General features: G+C 36.6%; 1 protein-coding gene across 4 annotated transcripts; it reads right to left on the bottom strand.

Moving 5' to 3' along the window:
• Positions 1 to 886: 886 nt before the first annotated feature.
• LOC119996380 (calcium-transporting ATPase 10, plasma membrane-type-like) lies at positions 887 to 21,808 on the bottom strand. Of its 4 annotated transcripts, none has more exons than XM_038842977.1 (36): positions 20,472 to 20,754; positions 20,301 to 20,361; positions 19,470 to 19,640; positions 18,692 to 18,808; positions 18,558 to 18,597; positions 17,573 to 17,682; positions 17,363 to 17,494; positions 17,132 to 17,221; positions 16,199 to 16,268; positions 14,747 to 14,817; positions 13,715 to 13,798; positions 13,568 to 13,645; positions 13,236 to 13,307; positions 12,923 to 13,006; positions 12,750 to 12,832; positions 12,552 to 12,660; positions 12,383 to 12,438; positions 11,227 to 11,269; positions 11,041 to 11,124; positions 10,478 to 10,615; positions 10,328 to 10,393; positions 10,127 to 10,225; positions 8,347 to 8,457; positions 7,911 to 8,081; positions 7,342 to 7,401; positions 6,078 to 6,242; positions 5,358 to 5,474; positions 4,415 to 4,513; positions 3,708 to 3,845; positions 3,497 to 3,597; positions 3,370 to 3,415; positions 3,123 to 3,257; positions 1,802 to 1,909; positions 1,628 to 1,719; positions 1,392 to 1,486; positions 887 to 1,298 (listed from the first exon to the last, which is right to left on the bottom strand). In XM_038842977.1, the coding sequence occupies exons 3-36, from the start codon at positions 19,629 to 19,631 to the stop codon at positions 1,294 to 1,296; spliced, it is 3,231 nt and encodes a 1,076-aa protein (XP_038698905.1). In that variant the 5' UTR covers positions 19,632 to 19,640; positions 20,301 to 20,361; positions 20,472 to 20,754; the 3' UTR covers positions 887 to 1,293. The 4 variants fall into 4 exon arrangements, with proteins under 4 accessions (XP_038698905.1, XP_038698907.1, XP_038698908.1 ...); XM_038842979.1 differs by having other exon boundaries at positions 20,301 to 20,356; XM_038842980.1 differs by lacking the exons at positions 20,301 to 20,361; positions 20,472 to 20,754 and adding an exon at positions 21,665 to 21,808.
• Between the last annotated feature and the right edge of the window lie 829 nt (positions 21,809 to 22,637).

Raw genomic sequence — 22,637 nt, 5'->3', positions numbered from 1 at the left:
AAGTTAATTAAATCTCAGCCATCCATTCATCTGATGGCTGAGATCTAATCACATTTTATCAAATGAAAGATGAGATTCTCTCTTTTCTCCCTAGTCCTTTTCCTTTTCTCCCTCCTAACTTGGTTCTCCAGCGGTGAGCAATCGTGGACGACGACCGAAGACCGACGAACGGAGACGATCCACGAACGACCGGGAAAATCAGATCTAAAAGAAAGGAAACCAAAACAGATCTAAAAGACTAGATCTAGAAGAGGCAAATCGGCTTAAAAGACTAGATCTAGATGGAGGCATTGACGACCTTCTCGACTTCTTCGTCTCCTCCTCCTCCACCGGGTACCAACGCCTCCGCCGATAATCAACACCACCATCACGCATGAAAACATTTCCCTTCCAGCTCTCCGCCTTCTCGGAAAAACGTTTCTCAACTTTTAGCCCGCTGAGATGTCCGACTTGGGACCGTAAGATTAAACCAACGGTTAATATTGAAATTTATACTTGGAACGTTTTTCTTTCTTCGTTTTTGGTCACTTTTAGGAAAAGATCATTGTCACTGCTTTTTAAACATCCAATTGTTTTCTTTGCTAATCCCTTTTTTAACTTCAACTGTGACGGAAGCTTCGTTTCACATTTTTTTTTAAAAACATTTCAACATACTCAAATCCTCAGAATGTAAGACTAGGAAACACTTCGGGTAGTGAAAGAGTAAAATGGAATTAACTCTAGAGTTCATCAGTCCTCAGATCCACTCAAATAGAATTTCTCGAGCTAAAGAGCAAGCAATGAAGGGCCACAACACTAATTAGGTTTTATAGCCTTATATTTTCGTTCCGAGGGAAAAATAGCAGGCCAAACATCAGGAACCCAAAAACTCCAAAAAAAACAAATATAAAGTATCACCAATTCATTGGTTTCAACTTCCAACTTTGTACATAAGATGAGTCCTTCCTCCCATATGAATTCATTAGTCTGATTCTAACAGCATATCAACAAAAGAAATGCATCAAAACCTTAACACCACCACCAAAAAAAAACGATGGGCTAGATGGCTTAACAAAGAGGCCACTTCTCTTGGTCATCTTGTTAGTATTGGGCATCTAAAGATGTACCTGAAGTTATATAAAAACTCCTTGCAATTCTGTTGTATAAAGTAGATGAAGTTATATTGAACTCCCTGCAATTCTGTTGTATAAAGTTGAGAAGCTAAAAAACTACGTCTGAAAAACACACTCAGCAAACTTACAAAAGACAAACTGATGTTTACTACTGCAAGACATCTTTTCTGCCTTTGGTAGACTAACCTGAAAATCCGCAAGAAAAAATTAATCAGACACCTTCTAGAACACTGTTACGTCAATATGTAACAAGAGGATCATAAAAGACGGTATACTTACTCTCAGGACTTCTCTTTCGACGATATCTTGTGAAGAACTCATGCAATGGAGTTTCGGGGACAGGTATCAGCTTTCCAACGACAGCAAGAGGCCAACTATGGACAAACACACAAAAGCAGCAGCATCAGAAGATGAGTTCAGTTATTCACATGTCGACTGTTGCCAACTCCTTCAATCACGTGCAAGTAATATCACATGCTAAAATCATAAATCTTAGAATTTTATTTCAAGCTGACCTGATAACAGCAATAACAATCGAAATGAGCCATTGTTGCCAATTCAGTCTAACTGTAGAAGTAAATTTCCCAAGAAAGAAAATGATGATGACCTACACAACACCAAGACGGCCGTAAGCCACTTGAGACAAAATCTCCAAGCCAAGCCAGACAGTAAAAATTAATAAATTTCACCTGAAGAACAGCAGTGGACCCCACTATTCCAATAAAAAGATAGTTTTTAGTAAGCCCTTTAAAAATATTTATCTCGTCTGGCTTTCTAGCATTAAACTCATTAAACACCTGCAAAAACAAACGATTAGTTCTTTTTCATTCTTCACATAAACTATAAGAACGTAAAGAACAAGGGAAACAACACTTTTCGTTACGGACTTATAGGATTCCACGTAGAGCAAAAATGGGTGGCAGCAGCAGTAAGCGGCCCATAAATCAAAGATTGCATATGACAAAAGAACAACCACAATGCTCAACATATAGGCAAAAAAAAAAAACATGCATGCTGATAAGATGAAGAGAGAGAGAGAGAACGGTAGCAAAACTAACATGGCCACTAGTTGGCATAACCATGACAAGCTTCATTATCACGGCAAGAGACAGAAGATTTTCTAACAGTACGAAATCCTACATAAGCACAAGTGTGCAAACAATAAAGTACCTTGAGGAGAATGTTACCCCTTAGTCAAATTGAAAAATATCGACTCACTATCCCAAAAGAAAATGAAAGACATTGCTATTTTCAACTTCTTATTTCCTATCCTCAGCTGTTTCAATACATAAAAATCGTTCAGGAAATATATTCTTAGATTGACAGGAATTTAACAAACTCCATAGTATTAATTGGAATTATATCAGCACTATTCATTTCCATAGAGAGATGAACCCCAGCTTAAACTAATCCATGCCCTTCAGCTGAGAATAATCTACAAAAACATCTTTGCTCCTTGTTGGACATAAATACGTCGAGGACTAGACTAAGGTCACACTAATCCTACTTCCTAGCGCACTACTCCAAGAAAAAGATTTCTGTTGCCTGGCCAGAATAGCCTTCCCCCTTCTGAACCTGCAAATCACGTCTTTTATGTGGTAAGAAGGGCAAAGGAAGCAAGGCTGTAAGGCGAAGCGAATCCAGAAGACCCCTTTGTTTGTTAAAATGTTCACGAGCTTGTATGTAATCACTAATCACATGTTCAGTAAGATGACTTCCCAACACTAAAAGTTCTACTCATCCCCCGTCAATCTGTTATAGTTTTACTTACCCAAATTTACACAAGTGTGTCTTCACCCACCCCCACCCCACCCCACCCCACCCAAGCCAAAAAAAAAAACTGCGCCCTGTGCCCAACCAATCCCGTTGTAAGGTTGTTCTGTCAGCTGATTCAATAGTTGGGAATCTCTCTGTTATTTTTTTCTATCCACATCATCTATGATATAGAAAAAAAAAACCCGTCTTATGCCTTCTAATGGACATATTTTGCAGTTCTGACTTCTGACTTACCTGGCAGAAGACAAAAGCGTTGAATATCAATGTATTCTTCACTTTATTGGCATGTGCAACGTTGTCATGCTCCAAGTTCAGTATACTCCTGCCCCGGAAATGGAGGACGAGTAATACAGACACTTGATAGAGAGCCTGAAAATGCCGAACCACGTTATAAAAAGAATGACAGCAAACATTCTACAAAAGGGGAATTGACATGTGATGGTCATGGTAAAAGAACAACTGATGACAAATCAACACATACCTGTATCAACAAGTTCCTCCACATGATATTCGTTATAAGAGGTTCCCTAGACAAACATATCCATCAGTATATTTTTAAGGCCATCAATACTTTAGAAGCATACACAAACGGTGTAACAAACTCTTACCTTCGACCAACCGGGCGCCTAAGCATAAGGTGATCTGTTGGTGGTTCAGTGGCCAAAGCTAGTGCTCCAAGGGTATCCATAATAAGATTAACCCAGAGAAGCTATGAAAAAAGAACAGAGTGAGTTAACTAATCTGCATGTGCCAGCAACTGAGGGCCCTTCCAACAAGAGTAATGGGGGAGTAAGTTGAGTGCCTTATGAGCAAACAAACCTGCACTGCATTTAGTGGAACATTGCCAGAAGAAACTGCAGCCACAACATTTATAACAAGAGCAGCAACATTAACTGTAAGCTGAAACTGTATGAACTTCTGAATATTTGCGTATACAGATCGGCCCCATCTAACAACCTACATCAACCATAGATTCGGAGCTATTATCAATATGCTTTCTACTTTCAAACGCTATAATAGTTGGCTCATAAAAGCTCACCATCCAGGGAAAGTTTTGTTTAAGTGATTACATATTAAGAAGAAAAATTATACACCTAGCCTCATGAAAAAAAGGTAAACAACTCCCATGCACTAGGCTCCTGCAATAGACGGGGTCAGGATAGGCAGAATGTACGAAAACCACATAATATGTGGAGGTTGTTTCAAGAATTGAACACATGACCTCTAGGTCGCACCCTTGCAACTCTACTATTGGGCCACATACTCGCATGTAGATCTAACCTCATGTGTGGAAAAAATCAAAAAATAAACACAAGATAATGATAGGGAGAATATGAAATCAAAATGTAGGGAATGCATAGATAACCAAAAGAAACATTTCCCAAGAATCACATGAATAGTTGATGAACATAATTATATGCACCAGGTTGAATTTGCACAATCAAGGAAGGTATTAAAGTTTTCCCTTCCCAAGTAATAAGATTTCAGACACATGAAAAACAATAGATCAAAATATTCCTACCAACCTTCACAACTGAGGCAAAATTATCATCCAATATAATAATATCTGAGCTTTCTTTAGCAACTTCTGTCCCTTGAATACCCATAGCAAGACCTATATCAGCCTGGAAACCCAAAATGTATAGTTCCAAAAGTGTTCAATGATTGCAGAAAATCAATAAATACTTAATTATCAAGGCGAAAAGGTAAACAATTCCCAAGCACAAGGCACCCGCAATGAGCGGGGTAGGGGACAACTCCCCTAATTATCAAGATAATATTAAAAAAAAGAAGGCAAAACAACTTCCATGCACAAGTCTCTCGCAGTAGGCAGGGTCGGGGATAGGCAGGATGTACGTCGACCTTTCCCCACATAATACGTGGAGAGGCGCGTTTCCAGGAATACCAGCGACCTCTAGATTACACCTGCAACTCTACCGCTATGCCACATATTTGCATGTAATTATCAAGTCAATATACTTCAAAAAAGAAGCTAATTAGGAAGATAACTCGAGGCAACATGGAGCCTAAGATACAAATACAGAGAAAGGCGACTAGGGGTCCCACCAAGAACCCCTCAGCCAAACCTCAGTTGCAAAATGACCAACTGCTGCTACAATGTTATGCATGTCATTCTCCACGAAAGATGCTGACAACCTGGAAATATGATTCATCATTTTGTTTGCATACAAAAAACTACTAAAAAAGGAAAATATTCCAATCTCTTCCATACTAAGAAACATCCAGATGCTTCTTGTCCAACAAATTTCAGAGATCCCCATTTCTCAATCAACTCTAATAAAATGCCATAAGACTCTACTAAAAAAAGAAAATATTCCAATCTCTTCTATCCTAAGGAACATCCAAATGCTTCTTGTCCAACAAATTTCAGAGATCCCCATTTCTCAATCAACTCTAATAAAATGCCATAAAACTCTACATCCAGCAAATAATAACATACTGCCAAACCTGATTTAATGCTGGAGCATCATTAGTGCCATCACCAGTTACAGCCACAACATTCCCCCTCTTTTTCAATGCTTGCACAAGCAAAAGCTTGTCATTAGGTGAAGATCGTCCCATCACCTGTCCATCAAACAGAAAAATTAGTACCTTCTACCAGTTCCTGAGCTAAAACTTTAACGCAGATGAGAGGACATGTACGTGCATGTTCTATATAAGAGATATCGAGAAAAAACAATGATGTAAAAGACAAAAAAAAAGTTGTAAAAGCTTCGCTTTTGTCCACATTGTTATTAAAGAAAACAACAAATTTGGAAAAAAATGCAGGACCAAGGGTTTACAAGAAAGGATATTTATTCGAAGAACGTAAAAGTCAAGCCCTCTAGTTAGGCCAGGGGGCACTGGCTCACCCTCCATATTTTCGATTTATTTATTTTTGAGCAGGGGTAAAGTAGTAGAGGTGCAACCTAGAGGTCATAGGTTCAGTTCCTAAAAAAGCCTCTCCACATATTATGCGAAGATAAGGTCTGCGTACATATCATTTGTCCCCGACCCCACCCACCAAGGGAGCCTTGTGCACGAGTGTTGTTTATCTTTTTATTTTTGAGCAGTACCCTGCTTCCTCCATAACTACCTAATTTGCCTCTAATAAAAGTTACAACTAGAATAAGGACAGAAAAAAATTGAATGCAGAACGAACAACATTTTAGTATAGTTAATTCATACCGATATCTTCTCAGAAATCTCCTCTCTTTGTTCATCTGATAGAGCACGAAACGCTCTTCCTTCAATGATATTGGGCTCCACAGCATCTTCATCTGAACCAAGTATCCCACATTCCAAAGCAATTGCTTTAGCAGTCTGGATATTGTCACCAGTGACCATACGCACCTATATGTCAAAGTAGACAGTTCCATCTGATTATTAATAATATGACATGACGAAGAAGAACTACATAAACATTGGCAAGAATGTTTTGCAAAAGTACAACGAAGAACTGCATGATTCCAATGAAAGAGATTCAATCCAGTAAATAAAGGATAAAGCAAGCCAGCCGGAAATGATTTAACCTACTTGATATTCTCTGGATCTTTACTTTTACATAGCGAAGCAACTCCTTAGCAAACAATGTACTTAATTTCCATGCATAAAGAAAGCAATTATTTCACATAGCTTCTAGTAGCAATCCTTCACCAAACAAAAACTAATTGCACATAGCATAGTCCACTTAACGAAACAACAGACATCCCCAACTAAACAAATGACAATAATCAAGAGACTTGATTACCTAAAGGAAAGAAAAGGTGTAACATTGACTATGAAAGTCACAAAAAAAAAACACAAGAACAATGCCACAATTACTTTGTTTAGATAAAAAAAAACCGTCAAAACCTAAAAAAGATTATATTTCCAATCCAGTAGCAATCCTTCACCAAACAAAATCTAATTGCGCATAGCATAGTCCACTTAGCGAAACCACAGAAATCCCAAACAGAACAAATGACAATAATCAAGAGACTTGATTACCTAAAGGAAAGAAAGGTGTAACAATCACTACGAAAGTCAAAAAAAAAATAAGAACAATGCTACAATTACCTGGTTTAGATAAAAAAAATCTCTGTCAAAACCTAAAAATGATTGTGAATTCTAACCAAGAATAAATATTTTTTGATCTAACTCATGTGCTCTTGGTCACTCATTTAAGAACAAAAGCGCAGCAGGCTTTATTTCTTTGTATTTCTATGTCTTATTTAAGTCAGGGGTCTGGTACTTCTGAATTATGCTGAACTAGTTTCAGTTTGAAGAGCAGGGTTAAATCAGGTCTTGTGTTATTACCATGCTCCACTATGATGGACCTTCCCCGCCTCACAAGAAACAATAGCTGATGATAAATGGCATGCCAAAAATAGTAACCAAGCAATAAAAAAATTCAGAAGGTCATACAAAAAGCCTTCATGATTATACAAAATTAAATCTCTAGAAATAGTACCTTCACACCAGCATTTTGACATAGTCGCACTGATTCTTTGACTCCAGGCCTACATGGATCCTGCAATCATTTTCCATAAAAATTAGTACACTTTAAAAAAAAATTAAAAGATAGAAAGCCAATATATTAATATAAGCATGACAAGCTGCCTTATGTCATTTGAATTATAACATCATGGAGAATGTCAAGTGCAATACTACTCTAAAACAGTTGCAAACGAAATTAATAACATCATCTTCTATTGTATGAGGAAACGTGAAAAAGAACGAAAATGAGTTAAACAAAGAAAAGTATTAAAGACAGTAACCATCATATTCAATAACAAGTAACAAAGGTACCGAATTATTCTGGCAATGAACTGTTCTAATAATAGATGATTTTAACATACAAAAACTGATGTATGTATAATTCACAAACAAAAAGAAAGTGAAGAACAATAATGTAAAAGCCTCCTGTTAACAAACAAAATTAAAAAATAAAAAAAATCAATTAATAGACATTTCCGAATATTGTTGAGTCAGAAATTTCAAAATTTTAACTTCTAACTGGGGGTCTCACGGCATGGATACCTTAATACCAACAATAGCCAGCAAAATAAGATCATCTTCGGGCAATTTCCACTGAGAGCGCTGCTCTTCATCAACTGGAATTTCGCTCCTCTCGCATGGTCTATATGCAATGGCAACACAACGCAAACTACTAGCAGCCATATCTTCAATAGCTTTCTTAAAATAATTCACCTACAAATCAAGATCAGCTTCACTAAAAGACCATTATGATGATATTATGCACAGTTTTTAAGTCATATAACGCAGTTGTAGGATTTTTCTAATAACCAGCAGAAACTACGTCTGACTAGAACTCAAACCACCCGACATAGTTCAAAGAATTTCAAAAATGCATTAAAAACCCATTTCTTTACATTTTGAAAACCTTATCTTGCATAGAAGCCAAAATATTTAAAGAAATAAATACAGACAGGCAGAGTCAATTGTTTTTCCATACCTTGTTGTCATCCATCACCAACATTTGGTTCTTTTCATTTATGTACTTAGTACATGAAGCTAAGACAATTTCTGCAGCCCCCTTCCAGTGTATATGGACTTGACTGTCGGGCTGTAAATAAAAACACAAAAGAATTATTCAACCCTGCTGCTGCAAATTTTGCAATAATGACCTTTTGTTGACAAGTTTGGGAATTATCAAGTGGTAGTGCAGTTTTTTTAAATATCAATCAGTCTTGGTATCTTACTTAATCTTGGAAATTATCTAGCATTTATTACTTGTTTGACTGCCTTTAGAACTTCTAGTTTCTATCTAAAAAATTTATGCTTCCATGTTAGGGATGTAGACAATGTAATAAGTATATTTTATGAATAAAATTTAGAACATTCAGCTACTTTAAAGTGTTGTTCTGCTTTCGTTTTTAGGAAATACCAATGAACTCACTTGCCCAAACTTAACTATTATTGTAAGATACAGTCTGCTTTCCCAAGCCCAACTCATCACAAGGCTTCCACACCTTTCAGGGCTCACGGAATTAAAACGCGTCATACTAAGTCGAGGAAACCATGAGCTTATAACATGTCCTTTAGATTTTTATTTTAGCGATGTGAGACTCTTCTCAACAATCTCCCCACACTTGTGGTCTAGGTTCTAGCCCACCAAGTGGAACCAAGAGTCAAACGTGTACAACCCATATTCAAGCTAAATAACCTCGCTCCGATACCACCTTTTAGGAAACACCAATGGACTCACTTAACCAAACTTGACTATAATTGTACGATATTATCCACTTTCCCAAGCCCAAGTCCAAGCCCAACTAATCCCATCACAAGGCTTCCAGGATCTTTCAGAGCTTTAAAAAGCGTATTACTAAGTCAAGGAAACCATGAGCTTAACCTAAGTCACTAATGACCAACCATCAATACACTTGAGGTTCTGGCTAGTGGACCAGATTCTCCTAGTCCATGTGCAGTGGAGAAAATTTTGATTAACGGATTATTTGTCTTCCTTGACAAAGTGCATCTCATACAAAGGGGAAGACCTCTTTTTTGCGGACTATCCATGGTGAGAATTTTCTCGCAAATGGCTTCCCAAGAAAAGAACGAGACCCTTGGGGAGATATTAGCTTTACCAATTTAATGACAATGGGAAGTTAGTATCTTCCATAGTTACTCCTCGTCACTCTAATTAAGTGTACAATACCTTTTTCCTATTTGAATGCAAAAGAACTTGAAGGTGTCACTAAGCAAGTGCAACCCAAACAGATGGACGGTACAAAATACCAGATACAAGACAAGTCAACAAAACATTTTAAAAGAAAAAAAAAAGTGTATAACACAAGCTTAGTATTCAAAAAAAATTGAATTATTTTTCATTCTGCTGACTACCCCATGGTCACACACTCACATCTCTCTTTTCCTATTGTATAGGTGAAGATCTACTGACTTATGTCAGAAAATGACAGATGCATCCAGATAAACTGCTATCGACAAGATATTTGGGTTTCTGTTGTGTTGTCATCCCCAGATCAACAAAATATATCATCTAGGATTAGTTCTTCTAGTTTACTATTTACGTAGCAATTCCTAAATTATCTCAATTGATTTGGGGAAAAATACCTCCATTTAAAATTAACTCCAGCCCCATTCATTTCTTCTCCTATCCTAGCACACTCCAACAATGGTGGACAAGAAAATGCATAATAATAAACCATTTTATAAAGCTACCATCCCTATGAGTACATGAAACCATAAAAGTGGTCAATTTGCAGTCACGTTACCAATTCCAGAGCCACACCGCCTCTCTTTTTCTCAGAGTTGAACGGGAAGACGTGGATAATAGTAGATTCTGATCTAACAGCGCCAAAATGCATCCCAAGCTGTTGATGAGGAAGTACTCAACCAGATCAATTTTACAAAGAAAATTTAATAACATGAATAATCAAGAAATATTAGATTGGCGGACGACGGTGGGGAAATACCTTGACTGCCCACGTTAGAATTGCTTTCTCTGTTGGAGATCCAGAAACCTCTGCTTCTCCTCCACCCTACTCAAAACCAGCAACGGCATGAAGCGAAATATTATATTGTGTACTACTCATATTTTTGCTCAATAACTCTTCCAAACCAACCTCAGGGACAAATACACTGCCAGTTGTATTCTGTGCAATGCCTTCAATGAGCAAAGATGTAAGCAGGGGAGATAACTCCGACCTGCTGTCTGGAGATTCAACCTTTTTCCCACCAACACAAGCTTCTACCACCGTCATCTGTATATAGAGAAACATGTCAACACTTTGTAGAGGGAAAGAAGCAATTCTTTAACACTCTCCACCATATCCCATAGAAGAAATTATGTAGTGACTAAATCAAACCCCTTCATAGTCTAGTGGATTGTATCGCAACAAATCATCATCAACAAAATCTGACATTAATTTGAATTTCAAAATTTTAAATTTTAATTCAGCACTATTTGTTTCATAAGGTTTGAACTGAACTAAACCTTACTTCTTTATTATATGCTCCATATACAATGAAAAGAGCAAGCAACTGAGCATTGGAAAGAAAATAGCTTTGTAAAAGTCAACCAAACTTAATGGCTGGAAAAGATGCATATGCACAAGAATCCATGCTTGAAATAAATCAAGCAACATGAGCCTAATAAGTAATCGATAATATGCTAAAACATATGGACCTGATTCAGAGTTAGGGTTCCAGTCTTGTCACTGCAAATAGTAGTTGCACAGCCCATGGTTTCACAGGCAGAAAGCCTCCGCACCTGCAACACAACTTCTATTCTTAGAATAAATTTATTCCTACAAAACATATGGCTGTGCCAAGGTCTGACAGAAGTATGACTGAAACGGGAAGTAATTCATACCAAAGCCTTATCTGCCATCATTTTTCTCATTGAGTAGGCAAGGCTGTATCATGTCCAAAAGGAAAGGATGAAAGCAAGACATGAGAAAAAGGAAATATGTGGAAAAATGAGAAATGGGATAAAGGAATAAACAAAATATTGAACTAATCTACCGTTATAAAGCGCATACAAGCAAGAGTAAACCATCAGCCACATTATGGAGTCTAGAATGAATGCGCTTAAAGAAAGCAATATTGGACAGCATAACCTCTTTGGGTGAAAGAGAGATGGCTATCCAAAATTTATCAAGATCATCCCAAAAGTTTGAGGTTATCTACATAAGTCTATGAGAAAATCAACATGAATTCACTACATGTAATCGTTTCCGCCATTCAATTCTATTTAAGATCATACTTTCATCAACTCCTATTGAATCCATATCCTTTCTTACTACTTCAAGCCACCTCCTTTTAGATCTTTCTCTTCGCTTTCTACTCTCCTATACAAATTCTCTCGATTCTCCTCATCGCCACACCATTATCTCTACATTGTACATGCCAATAACATCTTAAACAGTTTTCTCGCAACTTATTTTCAGTTGGTGCTACTCCTACCTTAGATCTAAATAGCTTAGTGAGCCATACTATTCCTACTTCTCATACGCATTTTCACATTGCAATGGCTCTATCCCCTTGCATTCTTCTTAAGGTTTCATTCACTTCCATCACCCTAATACGTCTTATATACCAAAGATCCCTATTCTCAGGGGAGATATGGAGGTCTTCGATATTCTTCCGTGGCCGCCATTAAGCAACTCATTGAAGTAATTTCTCCACCTCGTTAATTTCTACGTCCTTCACCAAAACACCATCATCGATATCTTTGATGCATTTACATTATTTAGGTCCCTAGTTTTCCTTCCCCGTGTTTTAGCTAGCCTATAAATATATTTTTCTCCATCTCTTGCATCTAACTTGTTACATAACTCAACATATGCTTTGTGGTGTGTTTCTCATATAACCTTCTTAGCTTCTTTCCTGTCTACATTGTATGTTACATAACTATCCTCGTCCCTACCATTATGTAACTGCCTATAAAATTTATCAAGATAGGCAACTTAAACAACATGACAGAGTTGTAACAGAAAGCAAGACAACATTGACAAGAAAGAACTTACGTTAAAGTAACGGCTAGAGGGAGCCCCTCTGGCACTGCAACTACAACAATTGTGACCTATATATAAGATTTTAATATTAGTTTAACACAAAGAATAGTTGCTCAACATAATGAAAATCATAGCTCTTTCATGGCTATAAAACAGAAACAATGAATCTATCAGGACATACAGCAACAGTGATAATTTTAATGGTCTCGTCAATGGCTTGACCAACTTTTGTCTTGCCACGAATAAACTGAATTCTTCCATCTGAATTCTTCGTATGGCCAGTAAAGTATCTGGACAAATTGAATAAATGTATCATGTCTAATGATTTACCGGAAGAAAGCAAAAGGTAGGACGGGTCTTTTACCAAAGTCTGACTTACCTGGCTAGAAGGACAATCAAAACAGCAAATGCAACCGTGAGACCAACAATGCCAATAAAAGTTGCAACCCCATTTAAGCGTACCTATCAAAAGTCAATTGATGATAAACATAATATATACAAGGGTTCAAGCCTTAGTTAAAAAATTAAAAAAAACCAATAAGCAATGCCAACCTGCAAAGGAGTTTCTTCTCCCGTATCTTCAGCAATACTAGCCATAAGCAATCCCCATTCAGTATTAATACCAACACTAGTTACCTGCAAAGAGAAGATAGCGAAGGGGTGGTAGATCAAAACTCCAATAGTGACACACAACTTCACTTTGCAACACCCCCTCTAAATAGGTTGGCACAAAAGGAAAAGCGCCTGAAACTTCCTCGTAGGATTTCGACAACAATTTTAAATTCTTAAGGTGTACAGTCCAAATGCAGCAGTTCGTATAATGCCACCACTCAGAAAAGTAAATGATATATAAAATTAAATTTACCAGCATAGTTCCGCTACCATCTGCTACTTTGCATCCAGACATCAGAAATGGATCTTTGGAATCTTTGTGAATCTAAAAGGAAGGAAAAAAAAAAAAAAAAAAAAAAAAAAAAGATGAGATATCAGCAATCATTTCTAAAATACATAATATATGGTTACATTGTCATGAAAAAGTAACTACCATCATTAGGGTGGGTATGGTTTAAGAATAAATCGATATCCTTCCTAAATGTTTGGACTTAATCCCCACGGCCACATCAACATTCAATTCATTGGAATTTACCCATCAAAGAAAAAAACACCAAGTAAGAATATTTTGAGAGGAAGGCTTACAATCTTGCTCTCTCCCGTCATGCTAGATTCATCAATTGCAAGAGAATGACCAGAAACTACAACACCATCTGCAGGGACCTATAATCCAATTTAGGATGCCATGTCAATAACAAGTTAAAGATGCAACAAAATGAATGAAACACTTACCTGATCACCGATGTTGAGAGGAACAACATCACCGACCACAATATCATATATTGAAATTTCTACTCTTCTACCGCCTCTAACAACCTACAAAAATTGTCACAAACCATAAACTCAAACGAAGAAAAAAAACCAATCATAATGTTTAGATGATCAAGAGCAATTAACTGCAAAGATCTTCCAGAACTTGAGTGTAAAATGCAAAAGCACAGCAATATGCTTTAACAAAACAATCACATAATTGTAAGAAAAAAAAAATATTTCCCCGAACAGAGTTTCATTATACAATTGAATGGCCATAACCTCCGCCAGTCCTCTATCCTAACTTGGTATTATCTAAAAGCACCCTGCAGACACTTCACTCTTCTTATGAATCAAAAAAAAAAAAAGGAACAGCCATATGCCTAAAATTTTTATTTGATGCATTTTTTTATCTTTAAACATCCATCAATGGCCTAAAATTTTTCAAATTCCATGCCAAAGCATGCGTTAAAAATGGTATGATTTTTGTAATATGTACAGCAGCCATAGCAAACTATGGGTTTTATTTCCCATGAAAACTATTGAAGTTCACCCTTAAAAATCGTAAGAATAGACAAATTCTCATAATTTGCTTATGACATTCTAACTTATCATGCACAGACCGGTACAAAGCAACCTTGACAGCGTGCAAAGGAAATTGATATGTTGTGAACAAGGTAGTTTGACACTCACTCTTTCTAATCACGAGCAGCGAAAACAGAATATATAGACTCCATTATGATATTACCCCCAGATAAAGCCAAAAATTGAAAGCAGCTGACCTTCAAGCCCACAACCATTCTCATAAACATAACTATATGCAGAATTATGTTCAACAACAGCTAATGAATATAGAATAAAATATACTTGTGCCCTAAAATTCTAAAAGTTCCACTGCTTTTTCCTTAAATTAATAATCTTTTTTGGCTCAGTAGTAAGCACTTATATGTTATATCCCAAACCATAATCAAGAAGTGATAAAAAAAATAATTAAAAAAAAAACTAGCAGCAAACCTCTAAACGGATATTTCTCTTCTCCTCATTTAGATTTTGGAACTGAAGAGATTGTTTATAATCGCTTATAGCTGCAGCCAAGAAAGGGAACATGTAAGAGCACAAACCCACACGGCCACACCTAATAAGAACAATACTCTGTATTTACAGATGATAAGCTTCCAAAGATGGCAGACCATCGAATGACACATCAATAACTAAATGTAGAGGGTGGGGAAAAAAATAATTGTGGCACAAGATGCCTCATCTCTTTGACCACTTAAGAGCAATATGAAGCTCGTTGAAAAAAGAAGAGTAACTAAAAAGGAAAAAAATATATATGATCTGATTGAAGAGCAATCAAAGAGCCCCGAAAACATTAAATCTAACTCATGTGCGCATGTGTATCCATTATGAGTGAATACGTAAAAGTAACACACTGCAAGCAGGCAATAGCTTTATCACCAAAATTCGTCAAGGAAAAAAATCAGCTTCGTAATTGACTCTCGTATACTTGAAACAGAATTACAATATGAATATCTCCGGAGAATTGCCAAGCTGGCGTCAAGATGGAACACTTATGTGTCCCATAACGTATACTCTCGAATCAAAATCACATCATGCCTCTAGGAAAAGCTTACCACTTTCCACGGTCGGTGGGGAAGTGTCTTAGAATTTTCACATTCAAATTTAGATTTTGAAATGTTACTTAATATAACAGAAAGGAAGTAAAACCCACAGCCAGAATTGGGAGTGACAGATATATGCGGCACTGCTTCTGTATTGCAGAGAACTTGTTTTGTGGTTCGAAATCTGTAACTGTGTCAAGGATTGAAAGGGAAATTGTGGGATAATGAACTCCAAAGCAAGGGAAGGTAAACTTTTTCCCCTTCCTCTCCCCCACCCACCACACAACCCCAAAGTAACCACTAAGTAGAGCCTAAGGGAAACGACAACATGCAAACAGGAGATTTAAGACCACCTGATTACATGCTGATGCCACTCAAATCAATAAATACTATTTTAGCTCTTCACTTCAACCCTCGTCGCATTTTAAAATTTACATCATAAAGAAAGTCATTGCAATAGAAGGCAAGGACGGGATCCAATAAAACTGATCTTCGAGATAAAAATAAGGCTCAAAATGAACAGGTTATCCAGCAGTAGAAATTAGTCTTAGAAAATTACTGATGGTGATAAGTTAGCTGATCTACAATATATATTCTAGAAACACTGATGATTAACCCAACAGATTACCACAATCTGTCATTCAAAAATTAGTATGGCAACATCCTATCAAAACCAAGTATCTATAAAACAATTCTCAGGAAAAAATATGTTAATTGACATTAAAAAAAAACACATTATATTAAATCCACCAATAACCATGTTCAAAACTGTGAAAAAAGTACAGGTACAGAAGTATTTTAAATATTTCAATATTTCACTAAAATTAGGTATCCAACTTCATACCTGTCACCACAACGACAAGAAGAACTGCAAAAGCAATGCTTCCTCCATCGTACCATCCTTCCTTGATGCCCTATTAAGAGAAATGATGCAGAAGGCATGAAATCACGATACCAAAAAAAATAGAGAATTCGTCTTCAGCTATATGTTAAGGGCCAAAAGGTAACAGAAAAGAAAGAAGAGGGCAAAAGAAATCTTTTTCCTTCGAATGCAAAAGAGAAAATTTAAAGAGGTGCACTAAGAAAGTGCAATGCCAGACAAGCAAAAATAGAGTACACAGGAGAAATCTGACTACAAAGGAGAGAACAACAGAGAAAGGAAAGAAAACAATAAAGTCTTAAGTTACAACAGGGCAAAGAATTATAAGCATATGGTTGCATTGCCTTGATAGTTGATACCCAAAATTTCAAGTAAAGAACCAATTGTCTATTAACTTATCCTTGCCCACAAGAACTTTTTCTTCCTTTCTAATGAACAAGCGATCATAGGATAAAATATTTCCTCTTGCCCTTGCCTTAGTAAGTAACCTCCAAGCCATCAGCTCTCCAGCCATGTTTTCATGATATTAATCTATCAAAAGACTACTAATTCAGTTGTGAGGTAAAAGGAAAAGATAACTACTTCTAAATCCAAAAGGCCATGGGAAGCAAAGTCAATTTCAATTCATAAAAATATCAATCTGCAAAATGCTGATATCTTATCCTACAATTCCAGCATGTGATGCATTGATTGTATCACCTTCAAACCAAAATAAGAAAAAAAGAAAGCGGCTAATTCTAAATGCATTAAGGAACAAATTATCAAGCTATCATGGACAACAACGAAGTTTTGAAAATTACAAAACATTCTGCACAAAATTCCAAGCATTGAGAAATCTTTTGGCATTATACCCAAATAGAAGGGAAACACAATAAACCGTTCCATGATCTTGCTCACCTCTGTCTTTATGCCCAATCCCAAAGAAGCTGCCGCAGCTATCATCAATATGATAAGAGTAAGGTCTTGGCAAGCTTCCCAAACAAATGTCTACGGAAAAATCAGGAGAAAAAAAATGAGTATGACAAAATGTGAAATTGACAATACATACTTTCCCATAAAGAAGTGAGGGGAATCCATAACCTATGAGGAAAACTGATAGAGATCACAAAACTTTGCTCAAAGAATTACCAAAAAATTCTTCCCTTTCTTTCGAGGATAAGTATTTGATCCAAACACAATTTTCCTCTTCTGTAAATCAGTATCATCCCCAGAAATCCCTTTGTTTATATCTGTTTTTAACATATCCGATAGCCCCTTAACCTGATGCAGAGGCACAAAAAGATGAGAATACAAAAGAAATTATAAAATAAAGCACTAATTAACATTTGCTAGACTTGCCCCCCCATATTGTTGTAAGGTATTAAGTTTATGATCCCTCGTCAGTGTAGAAAGTTGGTCTTGACCAATTGCAAAATCGCCATCAGGTGTTGGAGGAAATTTTGCGATATCTGACAACAAAAGGCAAAATCTCTCTCATCACATCACCTAATACAACTTTTCAAACAACAGTGTGCTGTAAAAAACCTTATCACCGAACATCATGTGAAAAGACAAGGGTTACACGAAAAATAGCCCAGAACTAAAACTAAGATACATCAAAGAAAATTTCAATACTGACAATACCCTCATGTATGATGTAACCCAGAACTAAAAAACTATGATACATCGAAGAAAAACTCAATACTGACAATACCGGCATTTGGTACATTAAAAGATGTGATACAAGGACAAGAAGACCATAAATGATTTGAATGTGAAGAAATAACCACGAGACAGCAACATCACCAATTTAAACATTCAACCACGAGGCTACAGCAAGCTCAAAGGTCTAGTACTTCAGGAAAATCTAGGTATCACACCTAATCGGAAACTAAGATTTTTTCACCATTTCACTTAATGTATTCATTTCTGCCAAATTAAATCAAGTTGATACTTGCTATGGTCACAACAAGATGAAATAGGAAAGATACGATGAGATCTACACACTGTGTCTTTTCTTTTTTCGAGCAGGAGATATACGTATCAAACTCAAATACATCAAAAAGTAACGAATCAAAAATTTAACAAAATGGCACAAGATGGTCGTGAAGAACAAAATCCCTCAAGAAGTATTGAAGAACATGAGGTCCCTATTTGATTATCAAGCCCAAGAAATTTGATATTACTGCTAAGAAACACAACAAAATACAACAGATGTTGAATGAATCAAACAGCAGCCACAACACATAATTGGCAAATCAAAAACATTCATGTTTGTTTCCACAAAAGACTTTGAACGAAGTTTAACACATTACACATGAAGAAAAACCCAAAAAAGAAGTACCATTAATACGTTCCCCAGCTTCTTTGAAAAGATACGCCGCCTAATAAAGAAAAATAAAAAAAGAACAACAAATTAGGAATATTAGTATGGGTTTCATTATAAAACAAAACATTTAATTAATAAGATCTATATACACGTATGGCCTGTGCATGTGCTCTAATCTTCCTCAAAGTATGCTTATTCTCTTCTTCTTTTTTCAAGTCCAAAGTGTACCGGAATCGACGAGAAGCGTTCAGCACAAGTGCTGCTTGCTGCAAAAAAAATGGTTCAGTCAATACCCAAACCAAGTACTCATTATGCTAATAAAAACATATGAAATTCTGTAACATTTAATTATGTACTCCCTGACCTGCTAATAAGATCAAGAAGAAAAGCATTACGACTTTACAAGTTCTATTTCAGGTGAGTAGATTTACAAAAATTATATTATGAGAGTGACTTAAGGTTTCCAAAACCTCCTTAATAACTCTTCTACAAACTCTTAAAATATTGCTTGTTACGTCAATTCAAAACCATAATATTATAATCAAGCAGCCTTGAATACACCATATGAGATAATCAGACCTTGATAAAGACTAAAACTAGAAACCATAACTTAATGAGCTTTGCAGCATATAGTTGTGAAAATAGAGTAAGACAGAGTGAGAACAATAAGGTCCACACCAAGAAATAGCAGCAACCCACAGGACTTTCAGAAACCCCATTATTATCCTTTCACGGCAAAAAAACACGAATTCCAGAGTCCAAATTTAAAGAAACTACGCAATATGTTTACAATTAACTTTTCCTCAAAATTACTTGTTAAAAGTAGATGCTACACATACTCTGAATTCAGAACACAAATCATAAGTACAAAAAATAGCAACAAAATCGCATATAAACAGATAGAAGAGATAGGTAGAGTAATAATACCCTCCAGCGGCGCAGACGCTCAATAGACGCATTCTTGGTGCTGTGGATGTAGAAAGGGCTGGAGGATGCCTCGTCTTCCTTGTCGAAGTCAGCCGAGCGGCTACTTCCAGCCTCCAGGTCCCGGCGCCGCCGATATGGCGACCCCTTGAATAAGCTAGTCATATTTGGTCACTGTCGCAGGAGAGATGGCACCGTCAGTCTACTTTCCGAATTACTTTTCACCATTATTTGCTTTCCTCTTTCTATCTTGTTTTATTCTCTCTCTTATTTCAGTTCTTCCCAGAAAGTAAAAAATAAGGAAAAAACTAATTTCAAAACGAAACGGTTCGTTTTCCCCGAGAAAATTTATTTTTCTTCGAAAGTCGTTTTCTGTGATTTTAGCACACTCTCTGTCTATACTGGAGAGTGGTGACAGACATCCAAATCAAACAAGCACCGACCGAGGGCCCGAATCCTCCACAATACGAAGCTATGGTGGTAGTTTAACGCGTAAACGACGAACAAAGAATAAACAAAAATCAAAACGCGTTTACTGTACAAAACACAGAAATTCGAACAACAGCTACGTTAACATAATTTTTTCCTTGTTTTGCTTTTTGCTTTCAAATCGAAAACTATTTTCAAACGTTCCTGTTCACGAAACAGTTCGCTTTCCGGACAATTTTTTTCCCTACGAAAGCCATTTATGTAAACACTCTCTCTACTCCGGAGACTGAGACCTCCACACCAAACAAGCACCGGCCGAGGAGGACGAGAATCATCGAGAAAAACACGACGATATCGTCATCGTTTAACAAATCAAACCACCAGAATCAAAATATTCGAAAATACCTTTGTTGGAGTCTCTTTTCTTCTTCTTCTTATTCTTCTCCTTAAAAACAATAAAACTGTGCTGCAGAGAAGGAACGAAACGAATGGAACAGTAACAGGGCGGTGAGAGCTTTTGAGCTACTAGTGAAAAGCAAAAAGTGTGGTGAAAAATCAATTTGTTTAGGTAATTACTTGATTTGAAAGCAAGTGTAGAGATGCTTCCTTTTCAGGCCGATCGAGTATCCGATATTCTCGCGGTTTAATTAGACTGATCGTTGAAATTTTACATGATCTTCTTCAATGACCATAATTGTATATGAGTAGAAAGAGAGAGAGATCGAATCGCTCGGCGATGGACGGCCCCTACCATATCGCGCTGTGAATCAATGCGAATCGTGCTGCTGCTGCGTTGTGTCATCAAGCTGAAATTAATCCGTGACCAAGAGATAACGCGTTTAAGTTTAAGAATAACGTGCGTTGTGCCTTTGCGTGTGCTTTGGTATATTATATACCGTTTAAAGATTTTCTTTTTTTTTTAACATCCACTAAATCCCACTCTAGCATTTTTTTTTAATCCGAAAAATCCTAGTTCAGCGTGTTATTTTTCCAAATCTCAAGTCACCAGTCCACTCTGACAACGGGCCTAATTGGATTTATTCACCATTTCCGTGGTAAACCTGTGAGATTATACCCTGTGGTGTGTTACTTTTCCAAACCTGAAACCCCAGTTCAACACGTCACTTTTCCAAACCTCAAGTCACCAGTCCATTTTGACAACGAGCTTGATTGGGCTTAGAACTCGTGAACTCTTCCTTAGATAGCGGTGCACATTTGTAGTTAACAGTTGTATTTTAATAGACAGGTTGGCTGGTTGGGTGTTCATGAGTGTCAATAACAGACGACATGGTGTGGAGTCTAGCACGTCTAACCGGGGACACGTTTATGATCGCAGCATGTGTACAGAAACATATTTGTCCATAATCTATAATATATATGATGAAAATGAAACTCACTTTTTTTATTCCTTCTTTATTGAAATGATTAATACTCTATAATGCCCACATAAATCCTAATCTGGGGCAAACTGGGGTCTCTGCTTTTGAAAACATTATCAAAATGGGGACACGTCGTAGATAGGAACAAAGCATAAGATGGGGAGAACTCTGCGTTAAATGGTTAAAAGAGTTTTTGTGAAGTAAATGGAGAGAATTTCCAGCAAGAACAAGAATGAAAGACCCAACTCTCTCTATTGATTACAATCAAGTCGATTTAAGAGGGAAGATAACAGACATTACAATGCATGCATATGCAAGTAAATGGCTATTTTTGGAACAAATTAAAAGCAAGCCAGCAGCAATATCAATGTATATAAAGGATATACCAACCTCTGTAGCTCTTGATTCTGGAGTCAGAGTTGAAAGCTGTTGGCTGCAGTAGTACTGTCCTTTTAACACAACTCCATAAATATTGAAAATGGGTGTTAATATATTCTCACACCGGACCTAATGAGAAGTTTCTCAAATACTCCTCTCGTCTTTTAAAGAAAGTCATCAAGTCTTTCATTTTATATCATTGTACAAGCAAGGTATTATTGGATTTGGGGCCCAGAGACACCCAGAACGTCAAAAAGGTCACGCTTTCTTACCCAATGAGTCAAGTATCCGTTTGGTAAAGCGGTTATATTGATTTTCAATACTAACAGAAGAGTTGTGAGAAAAAAAAATTGAGAGCTCTGTTAAATATTATAAGGTGTTTGGTGAACTAAAATACTTACGTTAGCGAAAAAACTGTGGATTAAAATAATATTTTAGATTTTATAATATTATAAATTAAAAATTTATAATAACTTGTTTAAAAAATTAGTCTAATAAGTATATAATAAAATAAATCTATTTAATATTAATATAAATATATTGAATATGTATAATATAAATATGCATTTATTAAATATATAAATTAGAAGTTTTGGCAATTGGCATGGGTCCATGCAAAAAGACATGGGACGCATAGGAAAAAAAAAAAATTTAAAAAAAAAATAACTTTTGACGTGGGTCTCATGCAAAAAGGCATGGGAGGGCGGTTTCGCCCCGTTTTATGGACAGAACCGTCCAAAAATTTTTGTTATGAAGTGGGCCACAAAAGTGGCCCGCTTCACCAAACAGACCCTAAATTTATGAGGTGGCTTTCGCTTATTGGTTGGGCTTTTCCACCTGTTTTTTACAAAAAGATGAGGGAAATGTAAATCTAAGTCTCATGCATCCCTCCCTCCTTTCCCCCACCTCACACTCTTTATACTAGTAGCTTTTTTTGGAATGGTGGAATCCCTTTTGTTAAGCAACCACAATGGTTGATCTTTGA

Source organism: Tripterygium wilfordii, chromosome 4 (assembly GCF_013401445.1).
Source record: "Tripterygium wilfordii isolate XIE 37 chromosome 4, ASM1340144v1, whole genome shotgun sequence".
NCBI lineage: Eukaryota > Viridiplantae > Streptophyta > Magnoliopsida > Celastrales > Celastraceae > Tripterygium > Tripterygium wilfordii.
This window is presented reverse-complemented; position numbering and strand designations above follow the sequence as displayed.